General features: G+C 36.0%; 1 protein-coding gene across 1 annotated transcript in view; it reads right to left on the bottom strand.

Annotated features, from left to right (window-relative positions):
- Nucleotides 1-21,854, bottom strand: part of CEP126 (centrosomal protein 126) — an 84,471-nt gene that overhangs the window by 8,079 nt on the left and 54,538 nt on the right. Inside the window, exons 7-9 of the mRNA XM_004052020.4 lie at nucleotides 11,576-11,688; nucleotides 8,060-8,135; nucleotides 2,976-3,185 (exon numbers count right to left, since the gene is read on the bottom strand). Of these exons, the coding sequence (XP_004052068.3) occupies nucleotides 2,976-3,185; nucleotides 8,060-8,135; nucleotides 11,576-11,688 (399 nt within the window). The remainder of the gene's footprint in view (nucleotides 1-2,975; nucleotides 3,186-8,059; nucleotides 8,136-11,575; nucleotides 11,689-21,854) is intronic.

Raw genomic sequence — 21,854 nt, 5'->3', positions numbered from 1 at the left:
AAATGTTCACAACCTGTCTCTCTTTAGATGTTTCTGTGTTTCCTTTTTGTTTTTGAGATGGAGTCTCACTCTGTTGCCCAGGCTGGAGTGCAGTGGCGCCATCTCGGCTCACTGCAAGCTCTGCCTCCCGGGTTCACACCATTCTCCTGCCTCAGCCTCCCTAGTAGCTGGGGCTACAGGCACCCACCACCACGCCCAGCTAATTTGTTTGTATTTTTAATAGAGACGGGGTTTCACCGAGTTAGTCAGGATGGTCTCGATCTCCTGGCCTCGTGATCCGCCTGCCTCGGCCTCCCAAAGTGCTGGGATTACAGGCGCGAGGCATCGCGCCCGGCCTGTTTCTGTGTTTCCTTGGATGCTAGGCTGCTTGGTTGTGATGTGACCTCAGCTCTCTAATTGGCTCAAGAAAAGTTATAGTTTTGTCATTTATCTTTTATTGTTCTTAGAATGGGATTGATGAATTCTGGCCTTCTACATTTTAGGCGGAAATAGAATCCACACACACAAAATACATACATATAATATGTGTGTGGTTCTGAACCATAGGTGATTTTTGTCACCCAGGGGATATTTGGTAATGTCTGGGAGCACTTGATTGTCATGATAGGGAAGTGCTATGGCATCTAGTGGGTAAAGGCCAGGGATGCTGCTAAACATGTTACAATGCACTAGACAGTCCCCCACAATAAAAATTATCCAGCTCAAAATGTCAACGGTGTTGAGGTAGAGAAAATCTGATAGATACATAAAATATTTCTATTATTGTTCATATATAAATAATTAGAAATTCCTATTTTTTTTCTTCAGAATCATGATTTATTTAGAAATGTGTTTCTTAATGGTTATCTTTTGGTTAGTAGATTTCAGGTAAATTGCATTGTGGTTAGAGGATATGGTCTGTGTGACTCTGATCCTTTGAAATGTGTTAAGGCTTGTTTCATGGTCTTATACATGGTTCATTTTATAAAGGTTGTATGTTTACTTACAAAGAACGTGTCCCTTTGATCGGGTTTGTTAATCGTAGTCAATTTTTATACATCTATTTGATTTTTAAAATCTATTCTATCAATTACTGACAATGGTATGTTAAAATCACCCACCGTGGTTAAAAATATTTTATATATTTGAGGCTATGTTCTTAAATGCATATAAAAATCTTATGTATTTCTTCTGAAGACCTTGCTCATCATAAGTGCTCATCATAAAGTGACATATATATATATATACACATATATATATACATATATTTGCTGTTAACAAAGTCTCTTGGTGTTTGTCTGAACATATTTTTAATTCATCCCTCTTCTTGAGAGACATTTTCATGTTAAGAAGGTATTAAATTTGGAAGTTACTTTCTCTCAGCACATTGGACATGTTGTCAATATCTCCTGATTTTTTTTCATTGTTTTCTGCTTTTTTGTTGCTGATTAACATTCATTGTGGATGTATCTTAGTGGTCATTTCTTTTTATTTACTCTGAAATGTGTTAGGTTGTTGAATCTGTAGGTTGGCATTGTTCATCAAATTGGAAAAGTTGTCAACCATTATCACTTTAGATATTGTCTCTAGCCTTTCAGACCTTTTTATTTACTCTTTTGTGTCTTTTAAGCTCTATATCATATTTTCCATCTCTTTGTCTCTCTAAGATATATTGTGGATAAATTTCTTTGATTCATATTCTAGTTTACTAATTCTCTGTTCAGACGTCTGTAATCTGGTGATTAAACCACCTACTAAATTTTACATTTCAATTATTATATTTTCAATTTCCAGGCATTCTATTTGGGCCCTTTTTCAAATCTGTTTGCTCTTTCTTTATAGTTTCTTATTCCCTGCATGTTTAAGTTTAAAAATGACTGCATTTCTGCATTTTAAAACTTATTTCTGATAACTTTAGAGCATACAAGCATAGTTATTTATAGTTTGTGCCTGGTAATTACATTATCTGAATCCTTTCTGGGTCTGTTTATTCTGTTTTGTGGATTCTTTTGATTTTTTTTTCTTGGTGCCTTTTTTCGTTATGGATTAAGTTATTTACTTTTTTTTTTAATTGTAGGCTGCTCATTTTCCTTGGATTTCACTTGTGATAATTCTTTGAGGACTGGAATATAGGTGCAGAAGATACATAAATGTACTTTTCCCAAGTGTTTTGGAATACTACCAGTTTGGGATCATTCTAAATTAAGTTCTTTGCTTGAGATCTTAAGAACTATTCAGGTAATGTGAGTATGGGCTGTAAATTAGTGTGATACTTGTATTAGACTGTGATTCTACATTCTCAGGGATCATTTTTCCTCTATCACCTGCTCAATAGTTAAGTTTAAAAAATGCAAGCCTTTTTCTTTTTTTTTAGAAAAAAATTCCCTCTCCCTGTGCTGCCTTCTCTGTGTATGCATGTGTAGTGCACAGCTATTCGGGTGGTCCAGCTTTATGGTGGAAAGATCTTCTGTGAGACTACTCAACCTGAGTAGGCCTGTTCCCTTTTTTCTATGAGGCCATGGAAAGCAAAGTTCAATTTCACCCCATGAGTTAAATATCCTCAGGACAAGAGCTAGCTGCTGCACTCTCCTTATCTTTTTGAGTTCTTATCTACATTTAGTTATTGGTCTTAAGAATGTCTAACATTCTTACTAGCTCATCACTATATTGCAGGTTTAAAAAATACTTAATCAAGGATTTATGGTTGTTTTGATGGATGGTCAGTATAGATACGTAGCCTGTCCATTGCTGAAACAGAAGTCTATTCATATATTCTGAAAAGACACATAAGTCTGCCAAAGAAGTTGACATCATCATAAATGATATGGCATACTTGAAATAGTATTCAAATATAGTCTGAATGGTTATACACTCAGGTAGTTGGTAATATGGATATATTTTGTATTTTTCTTTTCAATTTTTAAATTAAAGTTTAAATTAGAATTGTCTAAGTGTAAATGCAGTATTTCTTATAAGAGGTGTTCTTCCATACTTACAATGTAGTCTTTCATTGAGATCATTAAGGGACTCTAGGATCTTCTGTTCATCAGCTGACAGTGTGCAGATGTTGAATTGTTGAGTTTTATTTAAAGGTAGATTTGATTTCTGTATCTGTTTGCTATTCAAGACAGTCAGAATCTCATCCTCCGGCACTGATGCTTTCACTAAGTTTTCAGCCATCAAAAACTCAGAAGTACTATCTGAAACTACAGAAACTTACATCAGTTATTCTTTGAACCCCTTTTGTCTTTGAGATCAGCCCTTATATATACTTACACATACTTATACATACTTAACTGTCTGTATGTATTCATATTACAAGCAGAAACCTAGCAAATATCTGCTACTTTGATTTCATTTATCAGGATTCTCTATCTAGCATTTTCCTATCCTTTGTTTTTTAAAACAGGATATTCAAAATGACGGCAGTGAGTTAATAAAAATTCCCAGAGTATTACTTGAACTAAAGAAAAAAACTATATAATGCAGATAGTTTTTGTCATATGTTTGTTATTCATTGGTAGTACAAAAAAGATGAAGGAGACTGTCTTTATAATAGTAGTTATAATGAATTATAACAAAGTAAGACAAAAAAACCCTTAAGATTAGAAACTTTGATGATCAGCTAAACAGAACTTACAGCCTAGAAACAGACCCAATTAGATATAAGAACATGTGATCAAAGAAGCATCAAAGATTTGACAGAAGGGAAAGATGATTTTACATATTAGTTTTTGCTTATAAAAGAATCAATTTGGGCTGGGTGCAGTGGCTCATGCCTCTAATCCCAGCACCTTGGAAGGCTGAGGTGGGTGAATCACTTGAGGTCAGGAGTTCAAGACCAGCCTGGCCAACATGGTGAAACCTCGTCTCTACTAAAAATACAAAAATTAGCCAGGTGTTATTGTGGGTGCTTATAATCCCAGCTACTTGGGAGGCTCAGGCAGGAGAATCACTTGAACCCAGGAGGTGGAAGTTGCAGTGAGCTAAGATTGTGCTACTGTGCTCCAGCCTGGAGCTCTGTCTCAAAAAAAAAAAAAAAAAAAATCAATTCGGAGTTTTACTTCCCACTGTTTGTTTAAACAAATTCGTAAGAAATTAAAGACAAACTTAAGGAATCAACCCATTAATTAAAGCAACCCAGAAGAAAATGAAACAAATGTTTCTAAATTTCTGTACTGGGAAGGTTCTTTGACAAAGCTTAAAAGTAAATGGAGACATCAGTAAGAAAAGACTAAAACATGTTTATTTAAAGCCAGTCTTCCCTAATAGACTTTACACTTCTGAAGAGCAATACTTTTGTATATTTTGTTCATTATTGTAAATGTTAAGTATTCCTTATCCAAAATGCTTGGGACTAGATGTGTTTCAAGTTTTGGATTTTTTTAGAATTTTGGATATTTGCATACACATGAGATATGTTGGTGATGAGACCTAGGTTTAAACATGAAACTCAGCTGGATGCAGTGGCTCATGCCTGTAATCCCAGCATTTTGGGAGGCCGAAGTGGGTGGATCACCTGAGGTCAGGAGTTCAAGACCAGCCTGGCCAACATGGTGAAGCCTCGTCTCAACTAAAAATACAAAAATTACCCAGGTATGGTGGCATACGCCTGTCATCCCAGCTACTTGGGAGGCTGATGCAGGAGAATTGCTTGAACTTGAGAGGCGGAGGTTGCAATGAACCAAGATTGCACCATTGCACTTCAGCCTAGGTGACAGAGTGAGACTCTGCTTAAAAAAAAAAAAAAGAAACTCATTTATGTTTCATATATACCTTATACACATACCTGAAGGTAATTTTATATAATATTTTAAATAATTTTGTCCATGAAATGAAGTTGGTGTATATTGAACCATCAGAAAGCAAAGATATCACTGTATCAGCAACCTATGTGGATTATCTGTGGTTGTTTGGCATCACTGTTATTCCCGACTCCAAATTTATATCTACTGAAAAGCAATAATGTTCTTACACCTATTCACACGTAAGTACTTAACAGTAAAAAATAAGATGTATTCTTCATACTGTCAGAAAATAATGTGTTCAGGGCAACTAAGCACCACAGTAACATCACCAGAATACCTGTGTCGGCTGTTCAACAACAGCAACAAGGAACAATGGCAGGCTTCCAATCTTAGGTATTATGTTACATTTTGACCAAATGGTTACTGTACACTGTATTTCATTTTTTTAGGTGAGAAGAAACATCAGAAGCAGCTGAGGCACAAGGAAGCGGGTCCTCTAGGGATGAGGAAATATTCTGCTAGATGACCTTAAAAAATGTTTCTTCCAGAGACTTTTGCCTCATTTACAATGTTTTTTTTTTTGTCTTATAAGCCTCTCTTTGATTTTATAAACTGACATAATTTCTTATTGTTATGAGTGTACACTGCTCTAGTCGTTCAATAAACCCAACTCACATTTTCATCATATTGTCAATTGGCACCTTTTTCTTTTTCAGTGTTAACAATGCCATTATCATCACTATTATCACAATCATCTTAATTCAGAGCTCTTTTGGCTATTTCATCATTGGTCAATGAAAACACCTGGAGTCTTATTATTGATGTTAATAACCTCTTTGATATCCACTTCTTCCAGCTTGCTGATAGACTCTGAAGGTATATTTTTTGCTTACATAATGAGGTCAGACATAATTGTTTCTCACTTGACATACAGAATCCTTCAGTCACTACCTTGTTCATCATCACTGAACATAGTTGCAGGCCAGAGGTTGTGCCAGGAATGCACAATTGTGTCTTTAGTCCCTGTGTTCCAAGTGTTTGCAACAGCATGTATGGCATCTTTCATGCTAAACTCGTTTTGAAAACCTTCTACATCCACACCTCGGTTCACTGTTGCTGGCAGGCTGTTCAAGAAAGTGTTTATATATATTTACTATTCATCTACCTAAGGATACTCTGGTCACACAGCTGAATTAATGAAGTAATATTTGGGGGAAAGCACGTGGCATAAACATTATTTTTGATGAGAATTTCTGCTGGAGGATGAAAAGAACAGTTGTCAAAGAATAACAAAATCTTGCAGTCATCATTCGATCCAGCTTCCCTGATATAAAATGTTTGTGAAACCAATCAGAAAAGATGTCCCTGGTGATCCATGTCCTTTTGTTAGCACATTAATGGACTGGTAAGAAATTCACTCCTTGAAATCAGTGAGGACACAAGCTTTTGCCTATCATAGCAAATTTACACTTGGGCGTGACTGAGTCATTAGCACATCCCAGCAGTTATTCTGTTATTCTTTATTCTTGTAGGGGCTGTCTCATCAGCTATAGTCAATGTTTTTTTGAGTAACAACACCAAAACAGTGATGTTCATCAGCAACATATACTTGTTCTGGTGTCAGATTTTCATCAGCGATGACCTTGGCAAACTCTTCAATGAATTTCTCTGCTGCTTTGTAATCAGCAGACGCTTGATCACCACAAATCTTTAAAAATAATGCTGTGTCTTAAATTTCTATAACCAGCCTGTTGAATATTCATAGTTCTCTTCAATTTTCAGTTCATCATGATAGATCTTTGCTTGTTTCATGATCAGCATACCATTAAGTGGCATGTGCTCTTGCGACGCTGATGGATCCACTCTTTGACTTCATGGTTGAAATCCTATGCAGTGTTTATATGTTTTGCATTAACTTCTGTTCATCTCTTCCAAAGCAGAACGTCAACAGTTTATCCTTCTGTTTCTTCAGGTCATATATTGTGGTCATTCCAACACCATCCTTTTCTATATGACATTTTACACTTACGTTGCTGGTGTAGTTTCTCCAAGTTTGACTTTCTAGGCTATTGATAAACAGAAATGTTTCCTCTTTTTCTTATCACTTCTACCCACAGGGGTATCTTCAGGTCTTTTTGATATTTTCAACAATATCTTTACATCACAAAGCAGAGAAAAAGCAAAAAAAATACAGTGAGTAATGCATGTAGGTCTTGGCCCCATGTGGGGTCTCGTGGGGAATATGCCATTGGTACATGTATCATTTTATTACTCCTTGTGAGCATGCTTACATGGGGGAATCTGGGTGTACATGGAAAAGATATAGCGCAGCTGAAGAGGGTTGAGAGGATCTTTTTTCCCCTTGGGGATGCTAAATAAACTGTATGGTATGAGCTTGTGTTTTAGCTGTGACCCATCATATGAAGTCAGGTGTAAAATTTTCCATTTGTGGTGTCATGTCAGGGGTCAAAAAATTTTGGATTTTGGAGCATTTTTGATTTAGAAATATTTGGATTAGGGATATTCAACATGTATATCCAATACCTACTTGTAAGCAGAAGATTAGCTCTCAATAATCATTTATTGAATGAACAGATACAAATTAAAACATATGTGAAAATACAATATAAGTAGAATAACATGCAAGTAGTAAAGTAATGAAACATCTTCAACTAATATAAGAATTAGAATCCTTGATAGCTAAATAATTTGCAGACATCAGTAAGAAAATTTCGAACTCTAATATCTAAGAAAAAAGAGTACAAAGAGACAGTTCACCAAAAAATACATAGAAAAGCAATTAAGCATAATATTAATGAAAGGTATAGAAATCAAAACTAATATAATACTGTTTTTCTGTCTATAGCAAATATGAAAAGATTCTACCTCAAGTTGACATATACCACTGGACACACACTACTAGAACAATTTTGAATCATACTTTTCCGGAAAATACTTTAGCAATATATATGAACAGCCATATCAATGCTTATTTCTTTTGATCCAGTATTCATATAATACACGGAGTTTAATTCAATAAATATTTACTGGGTGGCATTTACATGTCAGTTACTGTAATTTTAATTCTGGAAATCTAACCTACAGAAATAAGTAAAAATCAGAAAATAACTTGATGTAGAAAGATGTTCAATACATTATTATTTAGAATAAAGAAACACTGACAATGACCTGGATGTGCAGGGGTGAGGAGAATTCAGGTTTTAAATGGTGCTTTAACAATTACATAATACGTTAGCATCTGAGAATAGGCATACAAGAAAAAAAATCACTGGGAACAAAGATCAGAGAAAAATGTTTAAACTAAAACATACCTTCTTCAATATAAGAAGTACCCCTTGTAGTTTGTTTTGGCTCACTTGAACTTAGCAGGACACTTTGTCCAAAATTCTACAAAAATAGAATATTGAATTAAAACATATTTCCATATTTAAAATTCATAATATGTACATGAACTTTTAAAAAACTTTTAATTGCTGTATATATTTTTAGCTACAATTGTTCATGTAACTTGTATATTACATTTTTTAGAGCTGAATACAAGAATTATTATAATAAAGAATTTCTATGGTAATGGAATATTATGAAAAATGTTTTATGTCCACTAAAAAATTTTCAGATTATGATATTGTCCTGGATATTTGGAAGAGGTAAAGTGAGTTGGATGGTAATCAAAAGTGCTAATTAGGCCGGCACGGTGGCTCATGCTTGTAATCCCAACACTTTGGGAGGCCGAGGCGGGCAGATGACAAGGTCAGGAGATCGAGACCATCCTGGCTAACACGGTGAAGCCCTGTCTCTACTAAAAATATAAAAAATTAGCCAGGAGTTGTGGCACGTGCCTGTGGTTCCAGCTACTTGGGAGACTGAGGCAGAACAATCACTTGAACCCAGGAGATGGAGGTTGCAGTGAGCTGAGACTGTGCCACTGCACTCCAGGAGGCCTGGGTGACAGAGCGAGACTCTGTCTCAAAAATAAAAAAAAGTGCTAATTAAAGAAAAGGTAAAAAAATTACCTTAAAGTTTCTAACCTAGTTGGTTTGTCATTGTAAGGGTGAATCACAACTATTAGCCAAAAGCATCTGACTACAGCTAATGCCAAGGATAGGTAATTGTCTTACGTGACAAAACTTAAAACACAAATAGCTGCCCCAATGCTGCACAGAACCTTGAAAACGGAAGTCTCAGAACACTGGCAAAAAGTGTACACATCTAACACTTTCTGAGAGATACCAACTTCCCTTCCCTGAATATGGTCTACCTCCTTCTTTATTACCATTCTGTTTCACTTTAAGAAATAATTGTTTTCTGTCAGATAAAACTGCCTGGCTATAACTATGCGCAACTTTTCTTCAATCTGATCTGAGGAGAAACTGCAGATTTTTGCAACAGCTCTCCTTCAGTAGATCTCATAGTCTTGTTTGATCTCCATTATAGACTTGAGATACCTTGGACTGAAACCCTCGTGCAAAGTGGCAATTGTACTTTTTCTACCTTTCACTTATCTCTTTGAGATTTTCTCCATATAGATGTCGTGGGCTGGAGAAAATCCATTATGATAACATGCATTTCCTAATACAAGGTGACAAGGGCCACTGTTCTAGTAACTGAACCCTTGCTTAGGCTCTGGAATAAAAAACAAAAACAAAAACAAGTCAAAATAATAAGGATGAAAAAATTTGATTCAGGAACACTGACCTATTCTTAGGCTAACAAGACTTTGGAAGGTGTATAAGTGGATGGGTGAAGATCTGTATGTGAAAGTGGAAGGGAGGCTTCTGAAAAGGACAAAAATGGGCTCTAAATACATTAAGAATGCAAAAGAGCAAGAGACAGAAGAATAGAATAAGACCTAGTAAAATAAAAATGAATTTACAGAGGGCACTAATAACAGGCATTTAAAATTTTGTTTGTTTGTTTCCTTGGTTAACTACATATTACTTTTAAATTTATAATATATTAATGAAAATAAGGAAAAAATAAGGGTAAAGATGTTTTTGCATTGTGCATTTTGAGATGTTGGATGGGAACATGGCAGTTGAAATGGAAGGACTTGTTAGTCATTATTTTATTTGTAATCAGGAAGTTACATCTGTAATTAACCATTATGCTATTAAGCAATAAAAATATATGGGTAATGCGATTAACTTTATTTCCATAAACATACAACTAAATGACTTGTTTTGCTGATAAGATTAGATCATTGTTGATTATTCTCCACATTAGTAATCTTATCCATATAAAAATCAGTACTTCCTATAATATACAAATTATAGCACCTTCAACCAGTAACTTGGAATATAAATTCTTCATAAGGCATTTTATTAAAAATATTCCAGTTTTATTAAAAAAAGTCAGAGTGATATTTAAAGTGGAAACTCCAAGTGAAATGCTATTTACTTATCTATCTAGACTTTTAATATCCTAAAGTCAATCCTTGGATCAAGTTAGACCTCTAGAAAATGCCATATTTGATTTCACTTACTTAGCTCTTACAGAATTACCTTCATTTATTTTAATTTTAATTTTATTTATTTAATTTGTTTTGAGAGACAGGGTCTTGCTCTGTCACCTGGGCTGCAGTACAGTGGCACAGTCATAGCTTACTGCAGCCTCAAACTCCTGGGCTCATGCATCCTCCCAGAACCTCAGCCTCCCAAGTAGCTGGGACTCCAGTGCCTGGCTAATTTTTTTATTTCTATTTTTGCAGAGACGAGGTCTTGCTATGTTGCCCATGCTGGTCTTGAACTCCTGAGCTCAAGTAATCCTCCTGCCTTGGCCTCCCAAACTGCTGGGACTACAGGCATGAGCCACCACGCCTGGCCATTATTTTAAAATTTTTATTATGCTTTTTACTTTTATTGAAGACCTCTATCTTGAACAGCCATATTAAACTCTTTATTCATTTGTTGTGGAACCGTTATTAGGAGCATATTCTTTATGTATTTCAAAGTTCCCTATGAAAGGTCCTCAATAGGAAATGTTTTTTAAAACTGTATCCCCAAAACAACATCATTATCAATTTCCCTTGAGAATTATATAACTCATCTAATTTTCCTTTTTGCCATGTCTTCCAGGAAGCTCAGACACAAATAGGATATTCAGTCACATGAAACTATAGTTGTCTTTATGATTAGCATGCTTTTTTTTTTCTTTTTGAGATGGAGTCTTGCTCTTGTTGCCCGGGCTGGAGTGCAATGATGCGACCTCAGCTCACTGTAACCTCCGCCTTCCAGGTTCAAGCAATTCTCCTGCCTCAGCCTCCTGAGTAGCTGGGATTACAGGCACCTGCCACCACCCCTGGCTAATTTTTTTGTATTTTTAGTAGAGACGGGGTTTCACCATGTTGGTCAGGCTGGTCTTGAACTCCTGACCTCTGGTGATCCACCCGCCTTGGCCTCCCAAAGTGCCAGGATTACAGGTGTGAGCCACCGCGCCTGGCCTAGCATACTTGTTTCTTCTATCCAGGTCTCTAATTTACTTTACTTTCTTTTTAAAGTGTATATTTAAGTAGCTTTGTTGAATTTTGTTGTGAATGACCTCATTTTTTCCAGCATTGGCTATCAATAATAACAACTAAAATAATAATAATGATTTAAAGTTGGTTTAAAACTTTCATTAGTAACTGATTATACAGAACATAGCAAGTAGGTATAGTGGAATAATCTCCTAGCATAAAGATTCCAAGACTGCTTCACAAATGGCTTTGGCTATAATTATATTTATGTTGTGGCATACAGTTTACAGCAAGAGCATAGTCCTTTAAGAACCTCTGTTTTCCAAGCAATTTTTAAATATTGAATAGAGATTTTGATTAATACCATACTTACATTAATTTGCTCACTGTACTTCTGTTCTACAGATCCAGGGTTTTGTCTTTTCTGCTCTAAAATATTTCTCCGCTTAGTTTCAACAATTCGTTTTCTTCTCATAACAGTAGACCCTTAAACAAATGCCAGCACAATGTTAAAAATTATGCTAGTTGAGTAGCCAATATATATCCACTGCAAATTTTCAAGTTACTTTCAAACATCAAGAAAACTCTCTAAGTTTAATTCATTCAGTTAGCATACTTTATTGAGCTCCTCTTATATGCTCTAAGCATGGCACAGTTAAAATGATGAATTCAACAAAATCCTTGCTTCTGAGGGATTTATAGTTTAGAGCAGTAACCTCCAGAGCATGACGCAGAACACCAGAAGATTGCGTAAGATAACCCACTGGTGTGCTGCAAGAACATATTAGAATTCCAATTCATATTTATTATCTAAAAATTAGAAGTTAAACTTTACTCATGTAATATATGATTGACACTGGCACCCTGGTTATTTTGCAAGGTAGATGCTCATGTAATGCATGAAGTAAACTCAGTTATCTTAAAAGAAGAGTTAAAATTCCAAGCGTGAGAGGTGGACAGTGGTGTCATCATTCATTAGCTCTCGTTAGCTTCCTGCAATGTACTAAAATTTATGTGTGCCCAGGTAAGTGAATTTATGCGTATCTTATAGTATCTTAACAAGCCCTCACGAAATAACAAAGTGGCTAAAATAACTTTTGTAGGGCTTCTACTATATCTTTGATATTTATTATTTAAGGTGAGTTGTAGTTACATGAATGTTTATTATATTATTTTTCTTTTCTTTTCTTTTTTTTTTTTTTGAGACAGAGTCTTGCTCTGTCACCCAGGCTGGAGTGCAGTGGTGCGATCTCGGCTCACTGCAACCTCTGCCTCCCGGGATCAGGTGATTCTCCTGCCTCAGCCTCCTGAGTAGCTAGGACTACAGGTGCATGCCACCATGCCAAGCTAATTTTTGTATTTTTAGTAGAGACGGGGTTTCACCATGTTGGCCAGGATGGTTTCGATCTCTTGACCTTGTGATCTGCCCGCCTCGTCCTCCCAAAGTGCTGGGATTACAGGTGTGAGCCACTGCACCCGGCCTTTTCTTTGCTTTTTAATGACTACTTAAAAACATATTCTTGCAAAATCACAGATCAAAATAATACTAATAATGCAAGGATAGGTAAACAACAGCAAGGCCAACCCATTTCTTTTTCTCAATTACAAACTCTTTGCCACATAATGACAATGACATAATTATACCTGTAACAAACTTGGTATCACAAATTCAAAAATTATCAAAAAATTATAACTATAACTTTTACACTAAATGTATATTGTGCTGTGAGATATTAGCTAGTGATATACAAATTTAAAATTTTACTTTAGCTTATCTTCAAAAAATTTCTGATTAAGGTTCTTAATATATATATTAGTACAGTAATACATGTGTATGCCATGTATGTGTTCAAAATTTTTATTAATAGTAGTACAATAAAAAGTCTTGGAATCCATTTGTCTAGAAGAATGAATATAAATGAATTATTATAGTAAAATGCTTAACTTGTATGTATAGCTATAAGCGGAATTAAGTGAAAGCACAGACGGTACAGTGACTTTGCATGAATCAAGAAAGGTTTCACGAAGTTTGTCTGAGCTTGGTCTTAAAAGAGTAGTTAACCTTCTGAGCCTGTTTAAAAAACAAAAAAGGTAGTAGTAGATTACCAAATAAAAGGGCACTTCGAGTCAGAAAGAACATTATGTACAAAGATGTAAAGTAATGATGATGCATATTTAAGTTTCTTGGGACCAAGGGTGAAAATTCAATTGGTCTGGGGCATCGATATGCATATGTGTATAAGCACTTAAATGTCTTGAGAAATAATGGAAATGTGTGCATGCGCTTTATGATAAGAACCTTACAAAAAAGCCTTTACCTTTCAAGAAAGCTAGCCAGTAACTGCATACCTGACATTTAAGAGTATGAAATAATAACATAATACCAGCTAATATTTAATTAGCATTTATAATTTGGCAGGTATTGTTCTAAGGGCCATAGGCACTATTATCATCACTATTTTTACATATAAAGAAATTAAGATGAAAAAATACTCAACATCACTAATCATTAGACAAGTGCAAATCAAAACCACAATGACATACCATTTCACACCAGCCCGAATGGCTATTACTAAAAAGCCAAAAATTAACATGCTGGTGAGGTTGTAAAGAAAAGGGAATACTTAAATGCTGCTGGTGGGAATCTAAATTAGTTCAGCCATCGTAGAAAGCAGTTTGGCGATTTCTCAAAGAACTTAAAACAGAAGTACCCATCAACCCAGAAATCCCATTATTGGGCATATACCTGAAGAAATGTAAATTGTTTTACCATAAAGACACGTGCATGTGTATGCTTATTGCAGTACTACTCACAACAGCAAAGACATGGAATCAACCTAAATGTCCATCAATGGTAGATTGGATAAAAATGTGGTATGTATACAACATGGAGTACTATGCAGCCATAAAAAAGATCATGTCCTTTGCAGCAACATGAATGGAGCTGGAGGCCATTATTCTAAGCAGACTAACGCAAGAACATAAGGAAACCAAATACTGCATGTTCTCACTTATAAGTGGGAGCTAAACTTTGAGTACATATGGTCATAAAGAAGGGAACAACAGACACTGGGGCCTATTTCAGGGTGCAGGGTGGGAGGACAGTGAGGACTGGAAAACTACCTACCGGGTACTATGCTTACTTCCTGGGAGACAAAATAATCTGTACACCAAAACCTAGTGACATGCAATTTACCTATATAACAAACATGCACATATATTTCTGAACCTAAAATAAAAGTTAAGAAAAGAAACAACAACAAAAAAGAAATTAAGGCAGGAGGGAGGATAAGTAACTTGCCCAAGGTCACAGAGCCAGTAAGGGGCAAAGCTGGGATTCAGCTCCAATTAGTTGGGCTCTAAAATCTAAACTTCTAGCTCTTACACATATGCTAGTAATTTTCATTCTGATTTGATTGTGTCTCACAGAAATAAATATATTTTGCATTGTGACCTTGGATACATATGTAGTTGTATAAAATATATTTATCCTCACAACATATGATACCTTCTGGTAGTTTCCATTCTAGAATATTCTAATTCTAAAATTAGACTTCATTTAAAAAATACTGGTTACCAGTCGTTGATTTCACAATTGACGAACGAGTCATGTCCCACAGTTTAAAAAGCACTGTATTATGCTTATTTCCACCTGTATCAATATGCTAAATGCTATATATGCAAAATGTTATAGTTTCCACCAAGATAATTTCGGCAGCAATACAGTTTCTATGTTGTTTTCTATTCTTGGAATTTTCTTCGTCTAAATCTTGAGAAGTCCTCATCTTTATCTAAAAAGCTTTAAACACCTGGCATAAAAATTTCCTTGTTCACTTAACTGCTGTGTCAAGGTTTTATCTCATCCCTCGGTTTGCTCATCAGTTTTCTGAAGTCACTTTTGTACTTGTTGATTGCATTATTTATCTTTGTGCTTTATTGTTCTTTGTAGTTTTGTGGATTGTAGATTATTGATCGCAGTTAAAGACACAGTATATACTTAAAACTGTTTATGTATTTTTCTATTCACATACATGTGCTTAAATATTACCTAACAATTAATACAAAAGCTGAGAACCTTGCTATTTTTGCAAAAATAATGTAGCTTGCACTGGTATCTCTGGCCAAATTCCTAGTTTCATATGAAAATTCTAGATAGGATAGTTTCACTACCAAACTCAAAATAAACCTACTAATCTTCAATAAACCATTATATTTAAAAAAATCTGTAGTATTCTTAATCATAAACACAAGAAAAAATACCGGATACATTCTCAGAATTATAGTTTTGGAAAAAATCTTAGGAGCCACTACCTCACGGGGGCATCCTCTTCCTTTGCTGGATAGCTCAAATCCTTCCTTATGCTGAGCTGAAAACCTCTCTGCAATTTTTACCCTTTCATTTCAGTTCTGTTTACTCCTTCTTCTTTGTCATAAGCCTCCAAATATTTGTACACAGCTATCATGTCTCTTAGGCTTGTGTTTCTTTAACTGACTTTTAGACTGAACCTCTCCTCTTATAGCCCTGGGTAATCCCAGTTTGTTTATAATTCCTTAAAATATATATTATAAAATGACATAGAATATAGCAGTGCTTCTAAAGATCTGCTTGTTATTGCCTAAAATTATTGTCCAAAATTATAGTGACCTTGTAACAGCTATGGTAAACTTCTACCTTTTTTGCTTTGTGTGTGTGTGTGTGTTTAACAAAGAAGAGTTATCAAAACAGGTATCTGCCTTCTTAGAAGTGTAAAACTGATTTAAAAAAGACTAAATACATACCAGCAACCATAAAGGAACTGACCACATTGAGAAAAACTTTTAGTCATTAGAAAGAGTAAAAATACCAATCACAAATTGGCAGAAAATAATTATAACACATATAATCTATATTGGATCTGTATATACAATACATAAAAAACTTCCATCAATAAGAAATTTAAAAAAATAGAAAAATAGGCAATGACAAGAACAGACATTTCACAGAAGAGAGAATGCAAATGATGCATAAACATATAAAATGTTCAACTAATTAGTAATCAGGACAATACAAGTTATCATAATTAGAAACATTTTAAGGAATACATTTGTATTTTTATTATATTCAGTTTCCAGACAAATAGGGCTAAAGTTTTTCTATGCCTTTTTATTAAAACCTAATTTATTGCTTTTTTAAAAAAAATTTAAGTTTTAGGATACATGTACAGGATGTGCAGGTTTGTTACACAGATAAGACGTGTGCCATGGTGGTTTGCTGCACCTATCAACCCATCACCTAGGTATTAAGCCACGGATGCATTAGCTATTTATCCTGATGCTCTCCCCTCCCCACTCCAAGACTCTAGTGTGTGTTATTCCCCTCCCTGTGTCTGTGTCCACGTGTTCTCATTGTTCAGTTCCCATTTATAAGTGAGAACATGTGGTGTTTGATTTTCTGTTCCTGTGTTAGTTTGCTGAGGATAATGGCTTCAAGCTTCATCCATGCCCTTGCAAAGGACATGATCTCGTTCCTTTTTATGGCTGCATAGTATTCCATGGTGTATATGTACCACATAATTAGAAACCATTTTATACTGTATGACTGAAAAACATTAAAAAGTTTATCAGACTTTTGGTGAAGATGTAGTAAAGGGAACTTTCATATATTACTCTGGAAAACATTTTGGATTACCTAGTAAAGTTGAAAATACACATACCATATGGCTCAGCAACATGTGCATCAGTAGATGTACAAAGTTGTTCTTGGAAGAATTATTCATAAAAGGAGGAAACTAGAAGCAACCCAAATGTCCAATGATAGGAGAACGAAAACATTGTTTGAACATTCATATAACTGAATGTGATTGCAGCAATGAATATGAAGTACAGCCAACGTAATCAATCTAAAAAACAAAGTTGATTGGAAAAGGCAAATCCCAGAAGAACACAGATAAAATAATTCCATTTATAGAAGTTTCATAAGTGGACAAAATGACATATCGTTTGCAATACATTCATACGTGGCAAAATTATAAAGAAAATCATGGAATAATTAACATAAAATTCTTTTTTTTTTTTTTTTTCGATGGAGTCTCACTCTGTCGCCCAGGCTGGAGTGCAATGGCGCAATCTCGGCTCACTGCAACCTCCACTTCCCAGGTTCAGGTGATTCTCCCTCCTCAGCCTCCAGAGTAGCTGGGACTACGGGTGCGCGCCAGCACACCCAGCTAATTTTTGTATTTTTAGTAGAAACGGGGTTTCACTATGTTGGCCAGGCTGGTCTCGAACTCCTGACCTTGTGATCCACCCGCCTCGGCCTCCCAAAGTGCTGGGATTACAGGTGTGAGCCACCGCGCTGGGCTTAACATGAAATTCTTCATGGTGTTCACGTCTGTAACGGAGGAAGGGGATGCAATTGGGAAGAAGCATATGGGGCTCTGTAGGTATTGTTTTTTTTGAGACGGAGTCTCGCTCTGTCCCCCAGGCTGGAGTGCAGTGGCGCGATCTCGGCTCACTACAAGCTCCGCCTCCCAGGTTCACACTATTCTCCTGCCTCAACCCCTCGAGTAGCTGGGACTACAGGCGCCCTCTACCACGCCCCACTAATTTTTTGTATTTTTAGTAGAGACGGGGTTTCACAGTGTTAGCCAGGATGGTCTCGATCTCCTGACCTCGTGATCCGCCCGCCTCGGCCCTCAAAGTGCTGGGATTACAGGCGTGACCCACCACGCCCGGCAATTTTTCTTTTCTTTCTTATTTTGTTTCATTTTTTTTTGGAGACTGAGTCTTGCTCTATTGCCCAGGCTGGAGTGCAGTGGCATGTTCTTGGCTCACTGCAACCTCTGCCTTGTGATTGAAGCGATTCTCCTGCCTCAGCCTCCCAAGTAGCTGGGATTACAGGCGCCCACCACCACGCCCAGCTAATTTTTAAATTTTTAGTAGAGACGGGGTTTCACCATGTTGGCCAGGCTGGTCTCAAACTCCTGGGCTCAAGTGATCCGCTTGCTTTGGCATCCCAAAGTGCTGGAATTACAGGCGTGAGCCACGGCACCTGGCCGCTATTGGTGATTTTCTATTTCTAAAAGTGAGCAGTGGGTACAGGGTTCTCTTATTATCAGTCTTAACTTGTTCTTATATGTCACATACATTCTTTTCTATGTCAGATATATTTCACAATTAAAACTTTAAAAAGTATGCCAGGCACCATGGCTCACAACTGTAACCACAGCTTCTTGGGAGGCTGAGGCAGGAGGAGCTCTCAGCCCAGGAATTCAAGTTCAGCCTGGGCAATGCAGTGAGTCCCCACCTAAAAAAAAAAACAAAAAACAACGCAACACCTCCCCCGGCCCAAACCTTAAACAGTAAACTGAATGCAAATAAATGTATGACTTTATAGCTGTCTCTGCTAAACTGAACTTAACTGGTTTTGATTTGCCAGTTCAGTTAGCCAGGATGATTCTGAAGCTTGCTTCCAGCCTCGATTTCATTAGTAACTTCCTTTGATACTCTGTGCCATCCACAAACTGTATAGATCAATGTACTATTTTTTTTCATGTGTATTACTGAAAAATCTGTTGTTATTCAGAGTTTTAAAAAAACAAAGTAAGGCTGGGCACGGTGGCTCACGCCTATAATCCCAGTACTTGGGAGGCCTAGGGAGGCGGAGCACCTGAGCCTGAGCTCAGGAGTTTGAGACCAGCCTGGGCAACATGGTGAGACTTCATCTCTACCAAAAATACAAAAAATTAGCCAGGCGTGGTGATGCGCACCTGTGGTCTCAGCTACTGAGGGGGCTGAGGTGGGAGGATCGCTTGAGCCTGGGAGGCAGAGGTTGCACCAAGATTGTGCCATCACACTCCAGCCCGGGTGGCAGAGTGAGACCCTTGTCTCAGAAAAAAAATAAAATAAAGAAACAAAGTAGCTCAATAGTTAAGAACATAGAATCATAATGCCTTAATTCTGAGTATGCCACTTACACTAGCTATGCAATTTATATAGTCAATTATCCTCTGTGACCCAGTTTCCTCATCTATAAAATGGGCGTAAGAATATTATTTACCTCACAGATTTATTGGGAGAATTAACTTTGTTTCAATATTTAAAGTGCTTAAATAGTGATTGGAACATAATAAATGTTACCTAATTTTTGCCTAGGATATTTCCTCATTTATAAAATGTGACAGTTTAAAAGAAATTGTCACATTGGTCTTTTCTAGTAATCAAATTTTTGATTCTGTGAAGATATTCTTAATAATTATTGGAAAAGAAAAAAGTATTCTTTTTGAAATCAGATTTAAATAATGTGTCAACATCATTTGGCTTAAAAAAAAAAGGAAGTAGAATCTATGTATAGAAAAGTGCACGAATTGAGAATAAACAGATTATATACCCAAAACCAGATTTCACGGCCACTTATGTCAAGAAACTGAACATTACTAGCACCAAAAATGCTCCCCTCATTACCTGTTTCCATATACCCACCTGCCATAGTTTCACCTGTTCTTGATATAAATGGAGCAGAATATGCATTTTTATTGTGCAATATGTTTCTTTTGCACAATATTATGGTGTGAGGTATACCCACACTGCTGCTTTTCAGCAATAGCTCATTTATATTATAGTATTTCATTAAATGAATAATGGAATTCAACTCTATATATTACACTATTGAAGAACATTTTGGGTTCTTTATACCTTCTGGATATAAGCCCTTTGTCAGTAATATGCATTGCAAATATTCTCCCACTCTGTGATTTGCCTTTTCAATCTGGTAATGGTTTTTTGGATGAAAACAGTCTCTAATTTTAATCTACAATTGATCAATCTTCTCCTTAGTGGTTTGTTCTTTTAAAGTATTGTGTAAGAAACTGCTGTCCATCCTAAATTATAAATGTATTACCTATATTAGCTTCCAACATTTACTTTCCACATTTAGACCTGCAGTTCACCTGGAATTAATATTTGTGTATGTGGTAAAATAAGGATCATTTTTACTAATTCTATATATCCTATTGATGAATTATAAGATGAACTCTTTGTCCCTGCTATGCAGTGCCACCTTTGCCAAAAATCAAGTGTTTAAATATGTAGGTCTGTTTCTGGACTCTCTATTTAATTGGTCTAAATATCCTGTACAAATGCCATATTGTAATAATTACTTTAGCTTTAATAATATCTAGTAGTTTTACAACTTTGTCCTTCAAGATTATTGCAGTTGTTCTTGGCCTTTGCATTTCCATATAAATATTAGACTCAGTTTCTCAATTTTCACAAAAATCCTATTGGAACTTTGATTGAGATTATACTACATTTACGGATTAGTTTGTGGAGAATTGCCTTTTTTTTAATACAGACTTTTCCAATCCATGAACATGGCATATCTTCCCTCTGCTCCACTATTTCATAGGTCGTCTTTAATTTTTTTTCCATACCCCTACCCCTGCCTCTTTAAGTTCTCTCAACAGTGTTATAGCCTTCTGTGTAGAAGTCAAGCAAATCCTCTATTATACTTATTCCCATGAATTTACGTTTCTAAATGTTATTTAAAAAGTATCATTGTTGGCTGGGTGTGGTGGCTCATGCCTGTATTCCTAGCACTTTGGGAGACTGAGGCAGGCAGCTCGCTTGAGCTCGGGAGTTCAAGACCAGCCTGGGAAACAAGGTGAAACCCTGTCTCTGCAAAAAATATAAAAATTAGTCAGCCATGGTGGCATACACCTGTAGTCACAGCTGCTTGTGGGGCTGAGGTGGGAGGACTGCTTGAGCACAGGAGGATGATGCTGCAGTGAGCCATGATAAAGCCACTGCACTCCAGCCTGGGTGACAGAGTGAGACCCTGTCTTAAAATAAAATAAAATAAAACAAAATAAGTCAAATAATTAACATTAAAAAATCTGTGTTAAATTTTCCAGGTCTCCCCTTCTAAAATCCTAAAACATGTCCACTAAACCTATCAATTATTCAAATTTATTTTCAATTCCCCATTCACACCCAATTACATATTTAGGAATCGTATCCTATTTCTAGGGTAAAATATATTGATATTCATTAGTAACAGACAACGCTAAGTTCTTTCTCTGTTAGTGTCATTTTCCTACAAAATTTCTCTCAACTGATATCTTTTCCCTTAAGGTTTGTTTTTACCTTCATCTAAGCCCCTGGTGGGCTTATTCTTTAACAATCTCTGTTCCTTTTTAGATGAGAAAGCCCATAACTTATACTATGAGGAACTGATTTGCTCCTCTAGATATGGGCTCATATAGTTTAAGTGTTTCCAGGCATATTATTTCATTCAGGCTTTATAACTTTGACCAATCCTTTTATTTATCATTGGTCAACAATTTTCTCCCAATCTCTCCCTCTCTTCACAAAGCTCACTCTTCCAATCCTGCTCATTTATTCTATCTAATCTCCTAATATTTTATTGACAAAACAGGGGCCATCTGAATGCCTTCATTTTTTCCTTCATCCACCTCCAAGCATCTCTTATTTCACTTAACTTATATATTTAAGTTTTATCTCAAAGGAAACAAGCATGAAGATATATAGAGTTGAGATAAATGGTGGAGCAGGATCTCATGGCAACAGAATTTTGGATCAAGAATATCAAAAGAGGAGTTACTTTTAAAAACTGAATCCATAAATGGTTTCTTCTATTTCATTCATATTTTAAACTT

The sequence above is a fragment of the Gorilla gorilla genome, chromosome 9, assembly GCF_029281585.2.
Source record: "Gorilla gorilla gorilla isolate KB3781 chromosome 9, NHGRI_mGorGor1-v2.1_pri, whole genome shotgun sequence".
NCBI classification, from domain to species: domain Eukaryota; kingdom Metazoa; phylum Chordata; class Mammalia; order Primates; family Hominidae; genus Gorilla; species Gorilla gorilla.
Note: the sequence above shows the minus strand (reverse complement) of the source record. Positions and strands in the feature narration are given on the sequence as shown.